General features: G+C 36.5%; 1 protein-coding gene across 3 annotated transcripts in view; it reads right to left on the reverse strand.

Moving 5' to 3' along the window:
• Window positions 1-402: 402 nt before the first annotated feature.
• Window positions 403-20,797, reverse strand: part of LOC135216134 (phosphoribosyl pyrophosphate synthase-associated protein 2-like) — a 166,417-nt gene continuing 146,022 nt past the window's right edge. For all 3 annotated transcript variants that reach the window (XM_064251215.1, XM_064251213.1, XM_064251214.1), the window contains 3 exons: window positions 9,414-9,560; window positions 7,785-7,961; window positions 403-4,125 (listed from right to left, as the gene is read on the reverse strand). In XM_064251215.1, the coding sequence (XP_064107285.1) occupies window positions 7,803-7,961; window positions 9,414-9,560 (306 nt within the window). In that variant the 3' untranslated portion in view covers window positions 403-4,125; window positions 7,785-7,802. The remainder of the gene's footprint in view (window positions 4,126-7,784; window positions 7,962-9,413; window positions 9,561-20,797) is intronic.

Raw genomic sequence — 20,797 nt, forward strand, 5'->3', positions numbered from 1 at the left:
ACTCACGGAAAATTTTTAAATATATCACACAAGATGAAAATGAGATATAAACAAACTGAAAATGTAATCCTGTCAATACCACAACTGTAAATACAATATACTGATGAGTCATAGAAAGAATGGCAGCATGTATGTAGATTATAGTGGTTATTGTTAAGACTATCCACAAGGATTTAGTGGTTAACTATGCATAACCGCTGAAACAGTTTGAAATGCTGTTGCATTATGCATCTGGATGAACTGTACACAGTTAAAGGTAATTATATGATTAATGGGATTGTAACTGTTACTAATGAAAATTTGTTCACAACCTTCATTATCCATCTCATATTAATTCATGGTCATATTTTACATTTAAAAAGAACAATTTGAAAACAATGCAAGGCAAGAAAGACTGCTGTATTAAAAATGGATAGTTTATTTCTTATAGAGATATGCTGTTAGAGAAACGTTATAATGAACAGACCCCTGTATAAAACCATAAACTAAACCTTAATGTAAATGATACACAAAGATCCAACGTAAGTGCTAGGCTACCATAACAGATATGATTCAGTTTGAATTAAAAGCTAAAAGAATTTAAAAGAAAACGTGTAAAATATAAAAAGAGAAAAAAAATACAAATGGATATTAAGAAAAATTCTTCACTAGTACACACTTGTCAAATTGTAAGAGAACTGGATGAAAAAGGTAAGCTTCACTCATTTTGAAACATATGGTTCAGAATACCTCTTAACTGAGTATATTGTGTACCATGGCATTTTGATTTGGCTACTAGAAATATAATTTGTAGAATTTTAACAAACTGCAATCCACCAAAGGATTTACTGTAAATGACATGAAATGAACATACGATGAAGTATAACTGGTTTCACCCCAAGAATTGAGTCACGTTTTTTTATTTGTTAAGAATACCAGATAATTCCTTTGAACTTACAAATGCCATCCCACTATAACAATAGAGTATTTTTATAATACCATGAAAGCAATACAACTGAAGATAGGATACTGTACTAGTCAAATTATTTTTCACAATACCATTTATTGACATTAAGACTTAGAACACCATCATCTGTGTAAAAACTAGAAAGTAATTAAATTCTTTTAAAAAATTGCCTGCAATTTATTCTTTTAGTTGCATGTAGTTTCCCACTCCATGGTACATTAGTTTTGCAATAGTATACAGAAAGGTTGCTGCTACTTGATATCACATCTTTCTTAATAGATTAGACCAAATTTATTTTATATACTTGACTTTCTAAGACTTACCTGTATGTTTAAAACAATTTTAAAATTTTTAGGTATCCTAAAGAAGCATTAACATCACTATGACATGTCTTTCTTTCTCTCTCACTCTGAAGTATAACAGCTTTTGAGACCTGCCTGAGTTACACTGATAGCAATAACATATTCTTCCTCTTGACACTAAAGACTACAACCTGTGCTTGAAGAATTTTTAGTACAATATTTAATACATCAAAATTTCTCAACCTTAATAAATATTTCATAAATAACAGTTATTTTCACTGATTCAAACAAAATGATGACACATTATTAGAAGTACAACCAGCATATTACTAAAATTAAAAAAAAAAAAAAAAAGTTTTTCATATGTAATTATTACAACCTGTAAGATTTTTTCGGAAACATTGCTACACTGGTAAAACAGTGACGCCTAACCTTTTAAGAGAAGGCAAACTAATTTCCTATATAATTCCTGTGAAATGTTAGTATACATGAATTTACCCAGACATAACTGTTAGTGAAGTCTAATATTTGTATTAAAAAAACCTGCTTTATATTATGCAATATTAGCATTTGAATATCCTGAAAAATATACCCTTAGCATCCACAGAGAAGCAAATAAAAATTTATAAAATTTTCATAGGATAATGTCTAAAAAGTCTGTCAAAACACTGCAGTCAGAGCATTTACAATTATGAGGCAGAAAATCTAGTAATACTGACTGCTCAACTACTATACCAATAGCAAGTGGAAATATGCCGAATTTTGTGTACAATTTGCATTCTTCCTATGTATACAAATTGAAGCCTTTCATAAAAGTAGTATACTTCCACACATGTGTTGGACTTGTGTACTAACTAAACAAGTGTGGTACCTAGGTGGAGATGAGGGAGGATGCTGATTCTCATCTAACTGACATTACCCATTGTTTTTTCCAATGTAGTAGTCAATACAGTCAAGATCATTGGAACCAAGAGCAACTAGTTAAGAGAGTGGGAATGTCTTTTTCCTTCTCAAGGTTAAATTAAGAAGGCCCTGACAGGACTTTCTAATACTACTGATACACCAAACTCCTGCAGAAACTTCTACGACTAAGCTTTACAACATCTGAAAAGTTATTATTATTAGTATTTACATCATGGAATAACACAGCTGCTCATGAACCCTTCATTACAAGCTGCTACATTCCCAGCTGAAACCATTAAAAGGTGGACAATGACCTACAACGTAGTTGGTCTTGTTTGCTCTCCACTGAGTGAAAGAACAATTGAAAGTACACAAGCACTGATCAATAAAATTTTGGATTGTTAAGTCAAAAGGCACAAGGTTCACAAAGGTAATGGCTGGCACACATAAAAAGACTGAACACAAGAAACACATCTGACCTAAAACAAGGGAGGAAGGACAATGGGTTACGTCAGCTGTGTGAGAATGGGCATTCCCTCTCCCTCGTCTCCACCTGGGTACCACCCTTGTTTAGTCAGTGCATTGCCAGTTCAGCGTATGCACAGCAGGATATTTCCATATATGAAAGGCATAGTAGTGATAAACACACAATCATGTGTGGCACAGAAATAAATTTCTGACTCAAGTTGGGATCGAACCCGGATCTTGCAATTTTGGTTCAGTTGGCAGTGCCCTTGCCTTTCAACTGAAAGACCTGGTTTGATCCTGATGTCAGTCAGAAATTTATTTATGAAAGGCATAGTGTATGTATCCCTGTAAGAACAATACTAATTACTTCCAGTCACAAATCCTCTTCTTTCCTGTTTTATATCATAAATATCCTTCAGAACGCATTTTATATGACAGAATTTCAGTTAACTCATTACTAGTATACTGTAGTCAAGTTTTATGTGACTTCACAAGACAGGTAGGGCTATTTCTTAATCAAATACATCAATGACATGCAGTCCAGGAAACCTGAAATAAAAATTCAATTCAATTCAGAACAGGAATGTGATGTCTATGAAACTTTTATATATTGTAAATGTTTTCATATTTTCAAAATTAAATCAAAAGTCAACAAAACACAATTAACCAACAGTGCACAATACAAAATAAGACAATACAAACAAGTCTGCCTAGTTGGTATACTGATTAAAAAAATCTTAATTTGTACGCACGAAAGCAAGACAACATACATTATAATTCATGATCTAGGGCTACATTATGTCTTCCCCTCATGAACCAGCAGGTGTTTTAGGTGTGAAGTTCCTTATTTAAAAATAAATTTACCTCATAACAAATAAAATGCTATGAAAAGTAATACAGTATAAAATTGTGACTGAAGAATCAAAACCTGGGACCTCATATTTATAAAGGTAACATATTGAATATATTCTTAATTAATATCTGTACAATATACACAAGATCACCTGTTTATAATACAAATATAAATGTATACAGTACATATTTATATCACAATGTACTTTTAACTTTTACAACAGCTGCACCTTCCCATGATAAGAACATGAACTCAATGTAAAAGTAGTAACTCAAAGAGCTCCCCTTGAAAAATTACAATAAAAGTTGCAATAACCCAGGGCTACCTTTGACTAATGAATTTAAATGTAGCACAAGGTAAAGATTCCATGAGGCAAAGGTAAGGTGCATTAAAGATAACTTCACAACTCAAATCAGCATACACTTCCATTCTAGCAGTGACAATGCTATGACGTCAAAGACAAAAATCTTTTCATGAAGCAAAAGATGCTAACCTGTGGTTCCAATTCACAGAGCAAAATGTATTCAACAATTAGACAAAATATTTCCTATATATAATTTAAGACTATATATATCTATATATATATTTTACTATGGATGAATTACACAATCTGCTGAACAGCCACTGGACACACAGTTGGGAGTCAACAGATCCTGTAAAGAAAACAGTTGCTAATATTACTCGGGCATTTAAAATACACTTTTTCTCATTTCTACATGTAAAAAAAGGTTTAAAAATATTTAGTTAATTCTATAATCATGCAAGCACCTGCATTTTACAGGGGCTCTGCCTGTTGCAGGCATACTTAAACCATGAAGCCCTTTTATGTTCCATACATCATAAAAAAAATCTGCTTCTCAGTAGCTCAACTCAGTAGAAGAGAGAGAGAGAATTATTACTTTTATTGTTTAATTAATTTACACAGCTTGCCAAAAGTGTAAATTAAATAAAAAATTAAACAAACTCTTGCAGGGTTTCTCAATGATTTGCAAATTTTCATGTCTATGAAAAAATAGTGCATGACAATTAGTTAAGTTCCAATGAAAAGTTCGCATGTGAATTCACGCAACTCAAATTGTGCAAATTCAGGGTATTATTGTATTCACAAAATACTCTCGGTGGTAAGGGATGCTACTGACCGGATGGAAAAAAATACTATGAAGTAATTCACATAACACTAAAAAGAATGAAATGAATAGTACCACATCACAATGCATAATGATAATTCTGGAATAGCAGCTCAATATATATCAGGAAATAAAGGAGCTGCATGGAAGAATTAAGCCTTGAGTACTGACAAAAAATATTCTAGGACTGTACAGTGGATCCTTTGTTTTTTCAAGATTTAAGGAGTTAGTACAACTGAAGAGCCACTCTATGGGATATTTCTATTGTTTAATATATTCGTATTGAATAAATGTTTAATGCTTCCAGAAAGCAATAAATTATTCTTAATGTTTACTATACCAATGTGGATGATGCCACATAATTTAGATCTTCTGGGGTACCACTGCTGTATTCTGTATTTTAATCTTTCAGAATAACTCTGCTCATTGAGGTACTACTCTACTGTTAAATAAAGTGAAGCAATACATATTCAGATCCTTCAAGTCAAGTCAAAATTAAAGTTCTGAAGGGTTAGGTTACCAATAGCTCAATTATTACTGAAAAAAAAAAAACTGCTAAACACCTATATATCAGTATTACAATAGATGAAAAGGGAGGCAAAGAAGAGATTTGAAGAGTCACAGCTGGAGGAGGACAGAGAAAGATTAGGAGAAAGAAACAAAGAAGTAAAAAGGGTAGTAGCTCAAGCTAAGGCAAGGGCATATGAAGAGGTTTATAATGAACTGGAAACCAAGGAAGGGTTGAGTGAGATGCTCAATCTGTCAAAAGTAAGAAATAAAAGAACAAAGGACATCACCCATATAAAGCAAATGGAAGATAAGAATGGTACGGTCATAAAAAAAAGGAAGACATCCTGAAAAGATGGAATGAGTATTTCAAACAACTGCTAAATAAAGAAAATGAAAGACTTGTAAGAGAGGATGGACAAGTAAACATGGGAATGGTAATGGGGATATCTAGGGATGAAGTGATACGAGCCTTAACCCCTTCAGCACTGGGACGTACACATGTACGTCTTTTACAGTACAGTAATAAAAGACCAGGACATACGCGTGTACATCTTTCATCCCTCCTCGAAAAGCAAAGCGTTTTCTTCAGCTTGGATGGTTTCCAGACACAGTATTGTGTACGAGAGAGGTGCTGAAGCTCCACCCACAATTCATTCTAACCAATGGACGTCATGACGTCATTTTCATATGGGATATTAGGAGGGGTACTGGCCAACATATGCCAGTTCGCCTCAGGCTATTATCTGAGAAGGATGACTACGATTTTGTCCGTAAACCATGTAGATTTGAATTCTAAACCTGGCGGTTCATAACTGATCCATCTTGTGACTTGCGCCCAGACCCAGCCCCCCCTGATTCACGGAGGGTGGCAATGGGATTCCTGCTTACACACCAGATTTTACCCGCTTATGTGATGCATTTTTTTTCCTTTCTTGTGTTGATGTAATTGACAAATTGTGTGAATGGATGAATGCTCAGGCAGAGTAGTACTTTCATTCAACAGGAAAGCGTAAGGTGAAAGGACTTCTATGGAGGCCTGTTACTCGTGATGAGATGTGTTTTTTATAGCTTGCTGATGATAATGGGGGTGAATAAACTGCCTCATATGTATATACGTATTGGTCACGAGATGCTGTAGCTTTTATTATCATTATTATTATTATTACTATTATTACTGTTTTCTTATTATTATTACCAGTGCCGTAAACATTCATTGATGTATATTCAGTTTCTGTATGAAACCTAGGAATAACTGTTTCAGTAAGAAAACTAGTACTGCTATTACCACTACTACTATTTTACTACTACTGTACTACTTTTTCTGCTACTTTATTTCTATTACTTTACTACTATTTCTACTACTTTATAACAGTTCCTACTTCTGCAATTACTTTTTCCACTAAATATTCCTATTTTTTCTGATATTCTTACTATATTTTTTGTAATTTTTTGACAATGGGGTAAAAAATATTCATTGATATCCGTACACACAATGTTTTCACATAAGAATATAAAGGAAAAATATGAATAACATAAAATTTAGTGGGAGCAAGTAATGATTTATACTCGTGGTCGACAGGGGGTCTCATGCGGTATGCAAGCATTTACAGCAATGCAGCAGGCCGGTGGCGAAGGGGTTAAAAAGAATGAGGAACGGGAAGGCAACAGGACCTGACTTAATCCCAGCCGAAGTTTGGAAAGCCTTAGGAGAGGAAGGGGTAGACATCTTGTATGATCTGATGGTAAAAATATTCGAACAGGAAAAGATACCAGAAGAATGTCGGGAAAGCATATTGAGACCCATATTTAAAGGTAAAGGTGATGTCCAGGAATGCAGTAATTATAGAGGTATAAAACTAATGTCTCACATGTTGAAGATTTTGGAAAGAATAATAGATAGCAGGCTGAGAGAGGAAGTGAGAATAGGGAAGGAACAGTTAGGATTTATGAAGAGAAGCAGCACAGAGGTCTGCATCAGGGGTCCTCTGTGACAAGAAGGTTCCTCTGAAATTGAAAGGAAAGTTCCATAGGACGGTGGTCAGACCAGCAATGTTATATGGAACAGAAACAGCAAGTATGAGGAAAACAAAGGAGAAGAAGATGGATGTAGCAGAAATGAGAATGTTGAGATGGATGTCGGGAGTAACAAGGGAAGATAGGATTAGAAGTGAGTATATAAGAGGATCGACAAAGGTAGTTGAAATATCGAAGAAAATACAGGAAGGAAGGCTTCGATGGTATGGACACCTGTTACGAAGGGAGGAACGTCATGTTGGAAGACATACGATGGAAATGGAAGTGCGGGGTAGAAGGAAGAAGGGAAGACCAAGAAAGAGATGGCGTGATTGCATAGGAAAAGATATGGTATTGAAAGGTATAAATGAGAACGAGGCACAGGACAGACATCGATGGAGACGACTTATTCGCAATGGCGACCCCATATAAAAATGGGTTTAAGCTAGGAAGAAGAAGACAAAAGATGAAAAGATTAAGAATAAAAGATTCTGTAGAAGGCAGATTAATTAAGAATATAAGCTTTGTAGAAGGCTGGGAATGGAGGACATTTTGTGAGTATGAAAATGGTATTTGAAGGAAGTTCTTACAGAAAAGGAGGTAATAAATTTCTTACGAACACCAACAGATCAAGAGCTAACAAATGGAAATTCACATCTTACCAATAACCATGAATATCCTCAATCTTCCAGTGTTACATTCCTGAAGAGATAAGACATGGACTCGTTATTGTGAATACGACGTATGGATTCAGCAAGGAGGATGCTTATGTCGACAGTCTTGATTTTGTGACACTGCATTTTCTGAATTTCATGAGGGACAGTATTTGTAACAACAACCTAAGGAAAATGAAATACGTTATTGCCATGACCTGATGAAAGATAACTATACATAGTTGCTATAATGTCTTGTTCAGATCTCTTTTTCATCAAATATGACAGCCACAAGAGGCTCCCACATCTGAGGTTAGCACTCATAGTATCATCTTTACATAACTTGGCTAAATAATAAATTGAAATGTAAGCGATTTTCATACAATAATGAAGCTATTCAAGTTGCTAAATATATATCAGTTTAAATAAAAACTTTAATTTCTCACATTTTATGACAACTGAAAAATTGAATACAATAAATTCAACATTCACCTTTTCATGAGTTTAGAAGAAATAACTGCATTGTAAAATATTCAAAGCCTAAGATTTACTTCAACTTCTCTAGTGAACAGTACACAAACCACTGCTCTACAAAATTCTAACACCTGAAGGCTGAATAAGCCGTTTAAAAAACTGAAATAATTTCATAATTCTGTCATTTTATAAGTTAAACTTTCAACTCGGAGGATTATTAAGGATGGCTATATTTCTAAAGAGATCACTCATTCAGACAAAATCTTAATTTACTTGGATATGGGTATGATATTTATAACTTGAATTAAAAGCACCATCATACATAAATTTTTGCCCAAAAGTCTATTTTCAAACTAATTTAAAGGAATATAGAAAACTTCCTATGCCTATGCTTCCTAAGATGATAATTTTACAAGAATGAAATGAATGAGATAAACTGAAAAATGTTTAGATCTTTCAAATATAAATGTTTGAGAACACATCTTCAAATTTAGTCACTACTGCCACTGAAATAAAACTTCCCAACCTTTACCTCTTTAAATAAATGTTTAAAATATGAGATCCTTCATAAATCACACAGACTTAAGAATAATGTATGCAGATTTTCACCGAAGCTGGCTAAAAAAAGGATGTGGTAGTAGTATGTATAATTTTAAGTTATAAAACTACTTTGAGATCAGGGCTTTTAAAGTTAAAGTAGCAGACAATAGGTTGATATATCACTACATTACTTAACCAAAGTTTGACAGCATAATACACAATAGTTCTGACTGTATATATGAACTACATGGTCCGGTTTGCTGTGGTGAGAAATCCTCATACCATCAATTTTCTACTGTTAATGTCTTTTGGTTGTCAAAATTCACAATACAGCTTCTTAAATCAGGTTCTGAAAGATACCACAATACCAGCTATTGCGAAAGTTCAATATGGTATCCTTAACTGTAAAATTTGAAGTGATTTTTTTCTAAAATCCATTTGATCACATTTTTCTCATCTTTCCTAACAGAATATCATAATCTGAGGGATCTGGTAGAACACTAAGAGGAAATTGTACTCTATTGAAGTCATCAATAAAATAACAAGGACATTATCGCAGGTGGATTAACATCATGATCTTACATTGCACAATTTGGTGTCAATAAAATTACCACAGAACCTTACCTCATCAATTGGAGAGTCATCAATAAGCCGGGGAGCATCTGATGACAGCAAACCATGAGTGGCCATAACATAAATCTTGTATGCGCCACGGTCTTTGAGTACCTCTGCTGCAGCCACAAATGAGGCCACATCATCAATCATATCATCCTGCAGTGACAAAAACATTAATTATGAAGCTAACCAAAGTGGAACATTCAATGCATATACCAATGAAAATAACATACAGAAACTTCCAGGATTATAATTTTTAAATACTTTTACAAAACATATTAATCAAAATTATTAACTCATATAGCTTGCACTTTACATAGGCTAGAACTTTGCACAGTGTGTATAATAAACTCATTCCTAGGTACATATACAAACCAGGACCTCTTATATAGGACCATCTTCCACTGTGAGTTGGAAACTGGTTGAAACTTGGTAACAAGGAGGTTAACATGGACAGGCAGTTGAGTGAGAAAGTATCCTTCACACGCTGACCGTCACACACACTTTTCTTTCCACTGCGAGAACTGAGCAGGGCACTTGAGGAGGGACTAAATATAAAAGGCTCTGATTTGTATACATAGAAAAAATGCAACCTTTTATTCAAAATTTATGTTCCTAAGGGAAACGAAACTATCACTTTTTATGTATGAAACATGCTCCGTAAGTAGGAGGTCAATTTCCTTTAACTAACTGGGGTTGACAACCACCATGGAATGCCATGATCTTGGTTGCCTTGCAAGCAAGGGAAATCATGACTCCTGAAAGCCTACTGGTCTGGCAAAATAGTTGGCCAGAGTAGTGCAACCCTGGGCCTTTGTGCCACTTCTAATACAAAAAAGGTTTACTCAATTAACCCTTAAACGCCGAGCCAGTATTTCCGAAAGTATCTCCGCCGCCGAAACAGAGTTTTTTTTTTTTAAACACAGCACGCTTAATTTCCAAGATTAAGAGTTCATTTTTGGCTCCTTTTTTTGTCATTGCCTGAAGTTTAGTATGCAACCATCAGAAATAAAAAAAAAATATCATTATCATATATAAATATATGACAGCGCAAAAAAAAATTTCATATATAATTTTATACAAATCACGCTGTGAGCAAAACGGTTAAAGCTAATTAGTTAATTATTTTTTCGTTGTATTGTACACTAAATTGCAATGATTTTGGTATATAACAAATTGTAAAAGGATCAAAGCAACACAGAGAAAATATTATCACAATATGATGCATGAATTCATAACGTGCGGACATAAAAAAAAGTAGTTTTAAAAAATTCACTATAAATCAAAATATTGTGCTAGAGACTTTCTGTTTATTGGAAAATGAAGGTAATTGATTGAATATTACTAGACTGTAAGTTTTGTAGCTTTCCATTTCAGTCCAGTTAAAGTTGACCGAAGGTCGAATTTTTTTCTATTTATCGTTATTTATACGAATATATTTCAAAACTGATAAAAGCTACAACCATGGGTTGTTTTTTGTTGTATTCTACATGAAATTGCGCACATTTTCATATATAAAACTTTATGTAATGGCTAATATAAAACGGTGCAAACATTACGACAATCGGACGAAAAAATTTCTGACATTTTCGGAAGTTACCGAGCGGACGTAAAGAAAAAGTTTTATTCATAAATTCACCATAAATCAAAATATTGTGCTAAAGGCTTCCAATTTGTTGCAAAATAAAGGTAAATGATTGAATATTACTAGAATGTAATAGTTTTAGCTTACGATTGCGTTTTTTGACCATTTCGGTTGAGTTAAAGTTGACCAAAGGTTGAAATTTTGGGACATCGTTACTTATATGAAAATATTTCAAAACTGATTAAAGCTACAACCATGGATTATTTTTTGTTGTATTCTAAATGAAATTGCAGACTTTTTCATATGTAAAACTTTATGTAACGGCTAATATAAAACGGTGCAAACATTATGACAATCGGGTGAAAAAATTTCTGATTTTTCGGAAGTTACCGTGAGGACGCAAGGAAAAAGTTTTTTTCATAAATTCACCATAAATCGAAATATTGTGCTAGATACTTCTAAATTGTTGCAAAATGAAGGTAAATGATTCAATATTACTAGAATGTAAGATTTTTAGCTTACAGTTGCGTTTTTCGACCATTTCGGTAGAGTCAAAGTTGACCGAAGGTTGAAATTTTGGCACTTATCGTTATTTATATGAATATATTTCAAAACTGATAAAAGCTACAACCATGGGTTGTTTTTTGGTTGTATTCTACATGAAATTGTACACATTTTCATATATAAAACTTTATGTAATGGCTAATATAAAACGGTGCAAACATTACGACAATCGGACAAAAAAATTTCTGATATTTTCGGAAGTTACCACGCGGACGAAAAGCAAAAGTTTTTTTCATAAATTCACCATAAATCGAAATATTGTGCTAAAGACTTGCAATTTCTTGCAAAATAAAGGTAAATGATTGAATATTACTAGAATGTAATAGTATTAACTTACAATTGCGTTTTTTTGACCATTTCGGTTGAGTTAAAGTTGACCAAAGGTTGAAATTTTGGCACTTATCGTTATTTATATGAAAATATTTCAAAACTGATAAAAGCTACAACCATGGATTGTTTTTTGTTGTATTCTACATAAAATTGCACACTTTTTCATATATAAAACTTTATGTAACGGCTTATATAAAACGGTGCAAGCATTACGACAATCGGGCGAAAAAATTTCTGATTTTTTCGGAAGTTACTGTGCGGACGCAAGGAAAGTTTTTTTCATAAATTCACCATAAATCAAAATATTGTGCTAGAGACTTCCAATTTGTTGCAAAATGAAGGTAAATGATTGAATATTACTCAAATATAAGAGTTTTAACTTATAATTGCGTTTTTCGACCATTTTGTTCGAGTCAAAGTTGACCGAAGTTTGATATTTTGGCACTTATCGTTATTTACATGAAAATATTTCAAAACTGATAAAAGCTACAACAATGGATTGTTTTTAGTTGTTTTCTACATGAAATTGCACACATTTTTATATACATTTTCATATATAAAACTTTATGTAACGGCTAATATAAAATGGTGCAAACATTACGACATTTGGACAAAAAAATGTCTGATTTTTTCGGCAGGAAAAAGTTTTTTTTCATAAATTCACCATAAATCGAAATATTGTGCTAGAGACTTCCAATTTGTTGCAAAATGAAGGTAAATGATTCAATATTACTAGAATGTAAGAGGTTTAGCTTACAATTGCAGTTTTCAACCATTTCGGTCGAGTCAAATTTGGCCGAAGGTTGATATTTTGGCACTTATCATTATTTATATGAAAATATTTCAAAACTGATAAAAGCTACAACCATGGGTTGTTTTTAGTTGTATTCTACATGAAATTGCACACATTTTTATATATAAAACTTTATGTAATGGCTAATATAAAATGGTGCAAACATTACGACAACTGGACTAAAAAATTTCTGATTTTTTTGGTGGTTACCGCACGGATGTAGGAAAAAGTTTTTTTCATAAATTCACCATAAATCAAAATATTGTGCTAGAGACTTCCAATTTGTTGCAAAATGAAGGTAAATGATTGAGTATTACTAGAATTTAAGAGTTTTAGCTTACAATTGCGGTTTTTGACCATTTCGGTCGAGTCAAAGTTGACCGAAGGTTGAAATTTTGGCACTTATCGTTATTTATATGAAAATATTTCAAAACTGATAAAAGCTACAACCATGGATTGTTTTTTGTTGTATTCTACATGAAATTGTGCGCATTTTCATATATAAAACTTTATGTAACGGCTAATATAAAACGGTGCAAACATTACGATAATCGAACGAAAAAATTTCTGATTTTTTCGGAAGAGTTACCGCGCGGACGTAAGGAAAAAGTTTTTTTCATAAATTCACCATAAATCAAAATATTGTGCTAGAGACTTCTAATTTGTTGTAAAATGAAGGTAAATGATTGAATATTACTAGAATATAAGAGTTTTAGCTTACAATTGCGTTTTTCAACCATTTCGGTAGAGTCAAAGTTGACCGAAGGTTGAAATTTTGGCACTTATCGTTATTTATATGAAAATATTTCAAAACTGATAAAAGCTACAACCATGGGTTGTTTTTTGTTATATTCTACATGAAATTGCACACTTTTTCATACATAAAACTCTATGTAGCGGCTAATATAAAATGGTGCAAAAATTATGTCAAAGTGACGAAATAATTTCTGAGATGTGTCGCTGATACTTTTTAGTGTGAGAAGAAAGAAATTCGTGCTTGCGCACCTGGGAAACGCTTGTAAACAAAACAACAGCTTGATCCGTGAACTCCCAGCATCCCTCAAGGTGTGTGATTCAAAAGTTTTCGACTAGTAGGCCTATAACTATTTTTCAGCAAGTTTTTAACCCTGGAACGGTAGCGTGGTGTCAGATCTGCCCAAGAAACTGCGCAAAAATGCATTTTTTCGTTTGTGCGCATAGACGCCTCGCATGATCGCGCTTGTATTCCAGGGACCGTTAGTTGCTCACGAGCCTCAGTGGAAGCAAGACGTGCTACAACTCTGCTCAGCTGCCCTCGCCGAATATCGCCCTCCAAAGTCGGAATTGTTGCCTATTTAACACAACGTTACCTTGACAGGGGTAAGTCACGCAAATGCAAAAGTTTCGCATTTTACATTACTGTATTATTACTTAGTGAAATAATTTGATTGTGTTTATTGGAACATATAAGTGAATGGTGTAGCTACCCGTACCAATCGCCATATTGGATCCGAAGGCAGCGAAAATGTGATTTTAAGGCTAATTTCTAATTTTAAATTTTTTCCTGTTTTCAGATTTCAGCATGGCAAAGAAAAATCTTAGGGAGGAGGAGTATTTGGAGCTCCTTTTCGTAAGTAGTGATGAAGAAGAGCCTTTTACAGTTACCTTTGAAGCAGACAGTGTCCAGGACGACCTGCACGACCAAACCTGGCTGTGTAAGGAACATGAGGATCAGCTTTTGGCTGCTGAACATGTGGAAGAAATACCACCTGCAGAGATAAAAGATTTGGCTGTCTCGCATGCAGTTCGTTTTCATTCCCTTGTTCCTGTGCCTCCTTCGGCGTCTCCTGTGCCTTCTGCAGGATCTCCTGTGCCTCCTTCAGCGTCTCCTGTGCCTTCTGCAGGATCTCCTGTGCCTCCTTCAGCATCTCCTGTGCCTTCTGCAGGATCTCCTGTGCCTCCTTCAGCGTCTCCTATGCCTCCTGCAGGATCTCTTGTACCTGTCCTTCAGCGTCTCCTGTGCCTTCTGGCAGGAATCTGCCTGTGCCTCCCTGCAGGATCTGCTTGTGCCTGATATTAGTCTCATGGAGATCAGGAGTAGGAAAAGGAGGAGAGGCCCTCTTTGCCCTGCAGAAGGTGTGGCATTGAAGAGATTGCCGGCCGACTCCTAAAAGGCTAGGGACAACACGAAGTGGAACTCGGACCCAAACCCAACAATGCCACCCATCCTGAAGATCGACCAGTTTGAAACTGCCGGCCCTACCATAGCTGTCTTCGGGTGTAGGACTCCTGCTGAAGTCTTTGACAAATTTTTGCCAAATACGTTGCTTGCAGAAGTGATCGTCTTCACCAACGACAAGATCGTCACCCTCAGGAGCAAGTTCAAGCGGCAAAACGACCCCACCTTCAAGGACTTGAGCCTCATGGAGTTCCGTGCCTTCCTTGGGATCCTCATCATGACAGGGGCACGGAAGGACAATCATCTGACATCGGAAGAGATGTTCTCCAGGTCTCTAGGATGCCCCTTCTACAGGAGCGTCATGAGTGAGCGCCGCTTCGCCTTAATTCTTAGGGCCCTACGATTTGACAGCCTTGCCACGAGGGAGCAGCGTGTGAGGACTGACAAATTTGCTCCCATAAGGAGTTTGTGGGACCAGGTCATTGCAAATTGCATTGCAAACTACGAACCCAGTGGGCAACTTACTGTGGATGAGCAGCTCCTCGCCTTCAGGGGACGGTGCAGTTTCAGGATGTACATCCCGAATAAACCAGCAAAGTAAGTAAAAGGTTTTAATTTATTTTATTTGTTATATATATAATATATTATAAAAGAGAGAGAGAGAGAGAGAGAGAGAGAGAGAGAGAGACGAGAGAGAGAGAGAGAGAGGAGGAAGAGAGAGAAGAGAGAAGAGAGAGAATTTCATTGCATTTTCTTCAAATTATATATATATATATATATATATATATATATATATATATATATATAGTGGTACCTCGAGATACGAAATTAATCAGTTCCGAGGCGCCCTTCGTATCATGAGGTTTTCGTATCTTGGAACACATTTTACATGTAAAATGGCTAATCCGTTCCAAGCCCTCCAAAAACACCCCATTAAATTTCATAATAAAGCTAAATTGACCTATAAACAATGAAATACTACAACAATTTGGACCATTCAATACCTAAATTAAGAATAAAAATCGAAAACCTGTAAATAAAGTGTATATTAGTGTACAAGAAATAATTATTACTGTAACGTAAAATGTGGGAAGAGCATTACCTTTTCGAGTGAGGCTATCTCTGATAGTGGCAGCAGAGGAGGAGGAGGACAAACGGCAGATAACGCACGTACGTACGTACGTACACTTAACTTTATGAAAACACACAAAAAATTTAAGGAAAACAATAAAACTAAAATTTACGAAACACCTTAACAAAACTGTAACACTCAAGTTACAAAAATCTAGAAATTACGTAAAAAAATTTTTTTTCTTTTTTTTTATCGTTAACTTTTTTTTTTTACTTTTACATAGGCTTTTTTTTTTTTTTTTTTTATTCTTCATCACCGCTTTCAACGTTCTGTTTTTCATCACTTGGTTATTCCTTTTTGCTTTCAACTTTCTGTTTTTTATCACTTGGTTCTTCCTTTTTGCTTACTCCTGCTAATGCTGAAGGCCTCTTTAAAAAATAACGATCCAAGGAAGATTGCTTCTGCCTACTTTTCACAATGTTCCTGAAACGACTCAAGCAAACGTCATCGAACTGCGCAAGTATACGACCTGTGTGAGCCTTTTCGGGGTGTCTTTTTTCGATAAACAATTGCACTTTATGAAAAGCGCCTAGAATATCCTTAATTTCTGCCGTTGTCATAGGCTCCTCCTCCTCTTCCTCGCTGCTGCTAGAGAACTCCTCTTGAACGACGTTAAGTTGCATGGCCTCCAACTCCTTCAGGTCATCCGTCGTAAGCTCCTCTTGGTGCTCCTCGAGAAGGTCGTTGATGTCGTCCTCATCGACGACCAGCCCCATGGACTTGCCGAGTGCAACGATCTCACCAAGATCTGGTTCCAAAACAGTTTCGGGATCATCAACTGTTTCTGACTCTGCAGTACCAGCTTCGCCCACGTTGAATCCCTCAAAGTCTCTGGCGGATACGGCATCAGGCCAGAGTTTCCTCCACGAGGAATTCAAGGTTTGCCTCGAAACCTCCTGCCAAGCTAGGTCAATGAGTCGGATGCAAATGACGATGTCGAAATGCTCCTTCCAAATTTGACGCAAGGTGAGGTTTGTGGTATCGGTGATGTCGAAACATCTCTTGAAAAGATGTTTCGTGTACAGCTTCTTAAAGTTCGCTATCACTTGCTGGTCCAAGGGCTGGAGGAGAGGGGTGGTGTTGGGCGGAAGAAAAAGAATCTTAACAAAGGAATACTCCGCTAAAATATCTTCCTCGAGGTCAGGAGGGTGGGGAGGGGCATTGTCCAACACCAGTAGACATTTCAGGGGGAGGCGCTTCTCTTCCAAAAAACTCTTCACAGTCGGGCCGAAACACAGATTTACCCACTCCGTGAACAAAAGCCTCGTTATCCAGGCTTTTGCATTAGCCCTCCACATCACTGGAAGCTTCTCCTTCAACACTTTGTGGGCCTTGAAGGCTCGAGGAGTCTCGGAGTGATACACCAGTAGGGGCTTCACCTTGCAATCCCCACTGGCGTTCGAACAAAGTGCGAGCGTAAGTCTGACTTTCATAGGCTTATGCCCGGGTAGCTTCTTCTCTTCCTCTGTGATGTATGTCCGACGAGGCATTTTTTTCCAAAAAAGGCCAGTCTCATCACAGTTGAAGACTTGCTGAGAACTGTAGCCTTCCTTGGTCATCATCTCGTCGAACATCTTTTTAAAGGCTTTTTCGGTCCGCTTTCGTGTCCGAGCTGGCAGCCTCCCCCCCATGACGCACCACCGAATGGGTGCCAGTCCGTTTACGAAATTTCTCGAACCAGCCATGCGAAGCCTTGAACTCTGGGGTTGGCGTTGAAGTCCCTTCCCCTCCGTCGTCTTCCGCCTGCGCAATCAAATCGCCGAAAATAGCACTGGCCTTGTGAGCGATTGCTGTCTCCGTTACTGTATCGCCAGCGATTTCTTTGTCTTTTATCCAGATGAGGAGCAGCCGTTCCATCTCGTCGTGCACATGGCTCCTCTTGCTGGACAAAATAGTGATGCCCTTCGATGGTGTAGTTGCTTTGATGGCATCCTTCTGTTTAAGGATGGTGCCTATTGTCGACGGATTACGGCCGTATTCCTTTGCGATCACAGTCAATCGCATACCAGCTTCGTACTTCTTTATGATCTCCATCTTTGTCTCCAGAGACAGCATGCGCTTCTTTCCGTGAATTTCAACTTTCTTGGGACCCATGACTACGTTAATTTACGTAAAGTTACACAAATACGTAATAATACAGTCTTCGCACAACACGATAATATGTACTGCAACGAAATCACTAACGAATTTACGTTACTAAACGAAAAATCGTTGGATAAGCGAACGAATGCCGATTGCGTACGGTAAAGTTTCGGGTGCGGAGTGGCCGAGCTAAGGGATGCCAGCGCGTACGTATAGAAGATGCATGATGGGAGGGATGCTGTCCAATCAGAGAGAAGGATCTCATGGCTTGGCTAGCATCAGGAACCAATGGGAGAGCAGGAGGATGGTGGCGAGTCTACTAGCACTAAGATGCGGCGTGCGGCGGGAGTTTCAAAATTGTTATCGGGCGAATCTCGGACTTTCAGAAACCTTTCGTATCTTGAAAACTTTTCGTATGTAGAGCAGTAAAATTTTTCGCATTGGCTTTCGTATCTCGAGGTACTACTGTATATATACAGTATATATATATATATATATATATATATATATATATATATATATATATAGAGAGAGAGAGAGAGAGAGAGAGAGAGAGAGAGAGAGAGAGAGAGAGAGAGAGAGAGAGAGAGAGAGAATTTCATTGTATTTTCTTCAATGTAAATCTTATGACATTTTTAAAATTTCTTTTATAGTTTTAGTTTTTTCTTTATATTTATAGTTTCTTGTATTTTATTTTCTCTTCTCTTAGGTATGGCATCAAGTTATTTATGGCCTGTGATGCAGAGACGTTCTACATGTGCAATGCCATTCCCTACTTGGGCAAGGGGACTACCACTACAAGTACGCCCTTGGGAGTACATTGTACGTTGGAGGTAACCCGACCCTTCAGGAAGGCTGGGCGTATTGTTTTGACCAGACGGAACAAACTGGTTTACTTCCCTGCCACTAGCCAAGTGTCTCCGTCAATTTGGGATGCATTTAGCTGGCACTATTCGTCCCAAACCTTACATGCCTTCTGTGATGCTGACAACGCCCCTGGAATTAGGCGATTGTGTGGCCTCCTATAACTACAAGGACAAGGTCACCCTTTTGTGCCAACGTGTAAAGTCCACGAAAAGGATCCAGATTCTTTCCATGGTACATCACAATCCCACAGTTATTGAGAACCAGAAAAGTCAAATACACATGTTTTATAATGCCACAAAGGGAGGAGTCGACACCTTCGATCAGATATGTTCTGCCCTGACCTGCAGCAGGAAGACCCGGAGGTGGCCCATATGTATCTTCTATGGGATTATCAATATTGATGTGAATAATTCCTTCTTTATCCACCAAAACTTGCCTGGCAACGAGTTGTACAACAGGAGGCAATTTTCATTGGAATTAGCCATGGAACTCAGCCGTGATGCAGCACTTGCTCGACTTGGAAACAAGAGGTACCTCCCAAGGGAATTGACTTACCTCATTTGTTCTGTTTTTGAGGTAAAAGAGCCCAAAGACGAGACTCCAGACACTCCAAAACGAAGTGACAAGCGCAGCAGATGCCCTCTCTGCCCTTCTTCTTCTAATGCCAGGACCAAGCTTTTGTGTGCTAAGTGCCATAAGCCTGTATGTAACTTGCATGTCAACTACATCTGCGACCAGTGCCAACTCGCGTAGTACGTTTCACAAATTATTTTTCTTACCAGTTTATACTTACTAAATATAATTTTTAACCTTTTTGCCCTCATCTAGGGTCATCATAGATTATTTATGTACAATTTCATGCATATCCATCAATTATTAGTACTCTTTCTAAATATGCCTTTCTTTTACATCAATTGCGCATGGTAAGGGTTACATTTGAACTAAGCTTTTTCCCAGTTTATATTAACTAAATATAATTTTTAAGGTTTTGCCATCATCTAGGATCATTGTAGATGACTTTTGGAAAAATTCATCCAGATATAATAAGTATTACTACTATAAATATAGCATTCATTTCACACAAATATTTTTAGGTGATTTTGTATAAAAAAATTAACCGCTTTTTCTTTTCTTTACAGATCTGGCAGTTTCGCTGATATCGGCGATGTTTTTACATCAATGTATTGAGAAAATATTGTAATTGCAGCACATAATTTGTTTTTTGTCTAGTTTTTTACTGTAAAGTGTACAGTGCCAGTTATATAAGAAAAGTTTTATTTTTATACTTATTTTTGTAATCATGTAAGTACAGGGTCATTTTCATATTCAGCATTTTTTTCTCCTTCACCAGTAGAAATTAGATTCTATAAATTAGTAAACTATAAAAAAAAATTTTTAAATTGGTAAATTGGTCCCCTCCCTCTAAGCCCCCAAAGCTAGCGTAACATATATGACACCACGCTACCTGCAGCGGGAGCGTTTGTCCACACTACCTGTCCAGGGTTAAAAAAGTATTTTGCTTCGACGTACCATACGTCGGTTAGGCACCCGACAGACATTTTTCGTTGACGTTTAATACGTACAATAGGTGTTTAAGGGTTAAGAGACCATTTGGAGAACCATGACATCTTCTGCATGGGACTTAATGTCAGAATGCAGTTTGGTCCTCGTAAAACCGCGAATTATTGTAAGACAGAGGGAGGGGGAGATGCCAAAAGTGCAATTACCTGTGCCCTGTTGCTCTGGTAAGCAGGAATATGGATGAAATGGAATTCAGTTTCCACTCTCACTGAGCGACCACGCTTCAAGGAGAGTAAGACACGGAGTTTCTGATACATTAAAATTTTACTCTGTTCTTCCTTCACCAGATTAAATTAGGACG

The sequence above is a fragment of the Macrobrachium nipponense genome, chromosome 6 (genome assembly GCF_015104395.2).
Source record: "Macrobrachium nipponense isolate FS-2020 chromosome 6, ASM1510439v2, whole genome shotgun sequence".
Lineage (NCBI taxonomy): Eukaryota > Metazoa > Arthropoda > Malacostraca > Decapoda > Palaemonidae > Macrobrachium > Macrobrachium nipponense.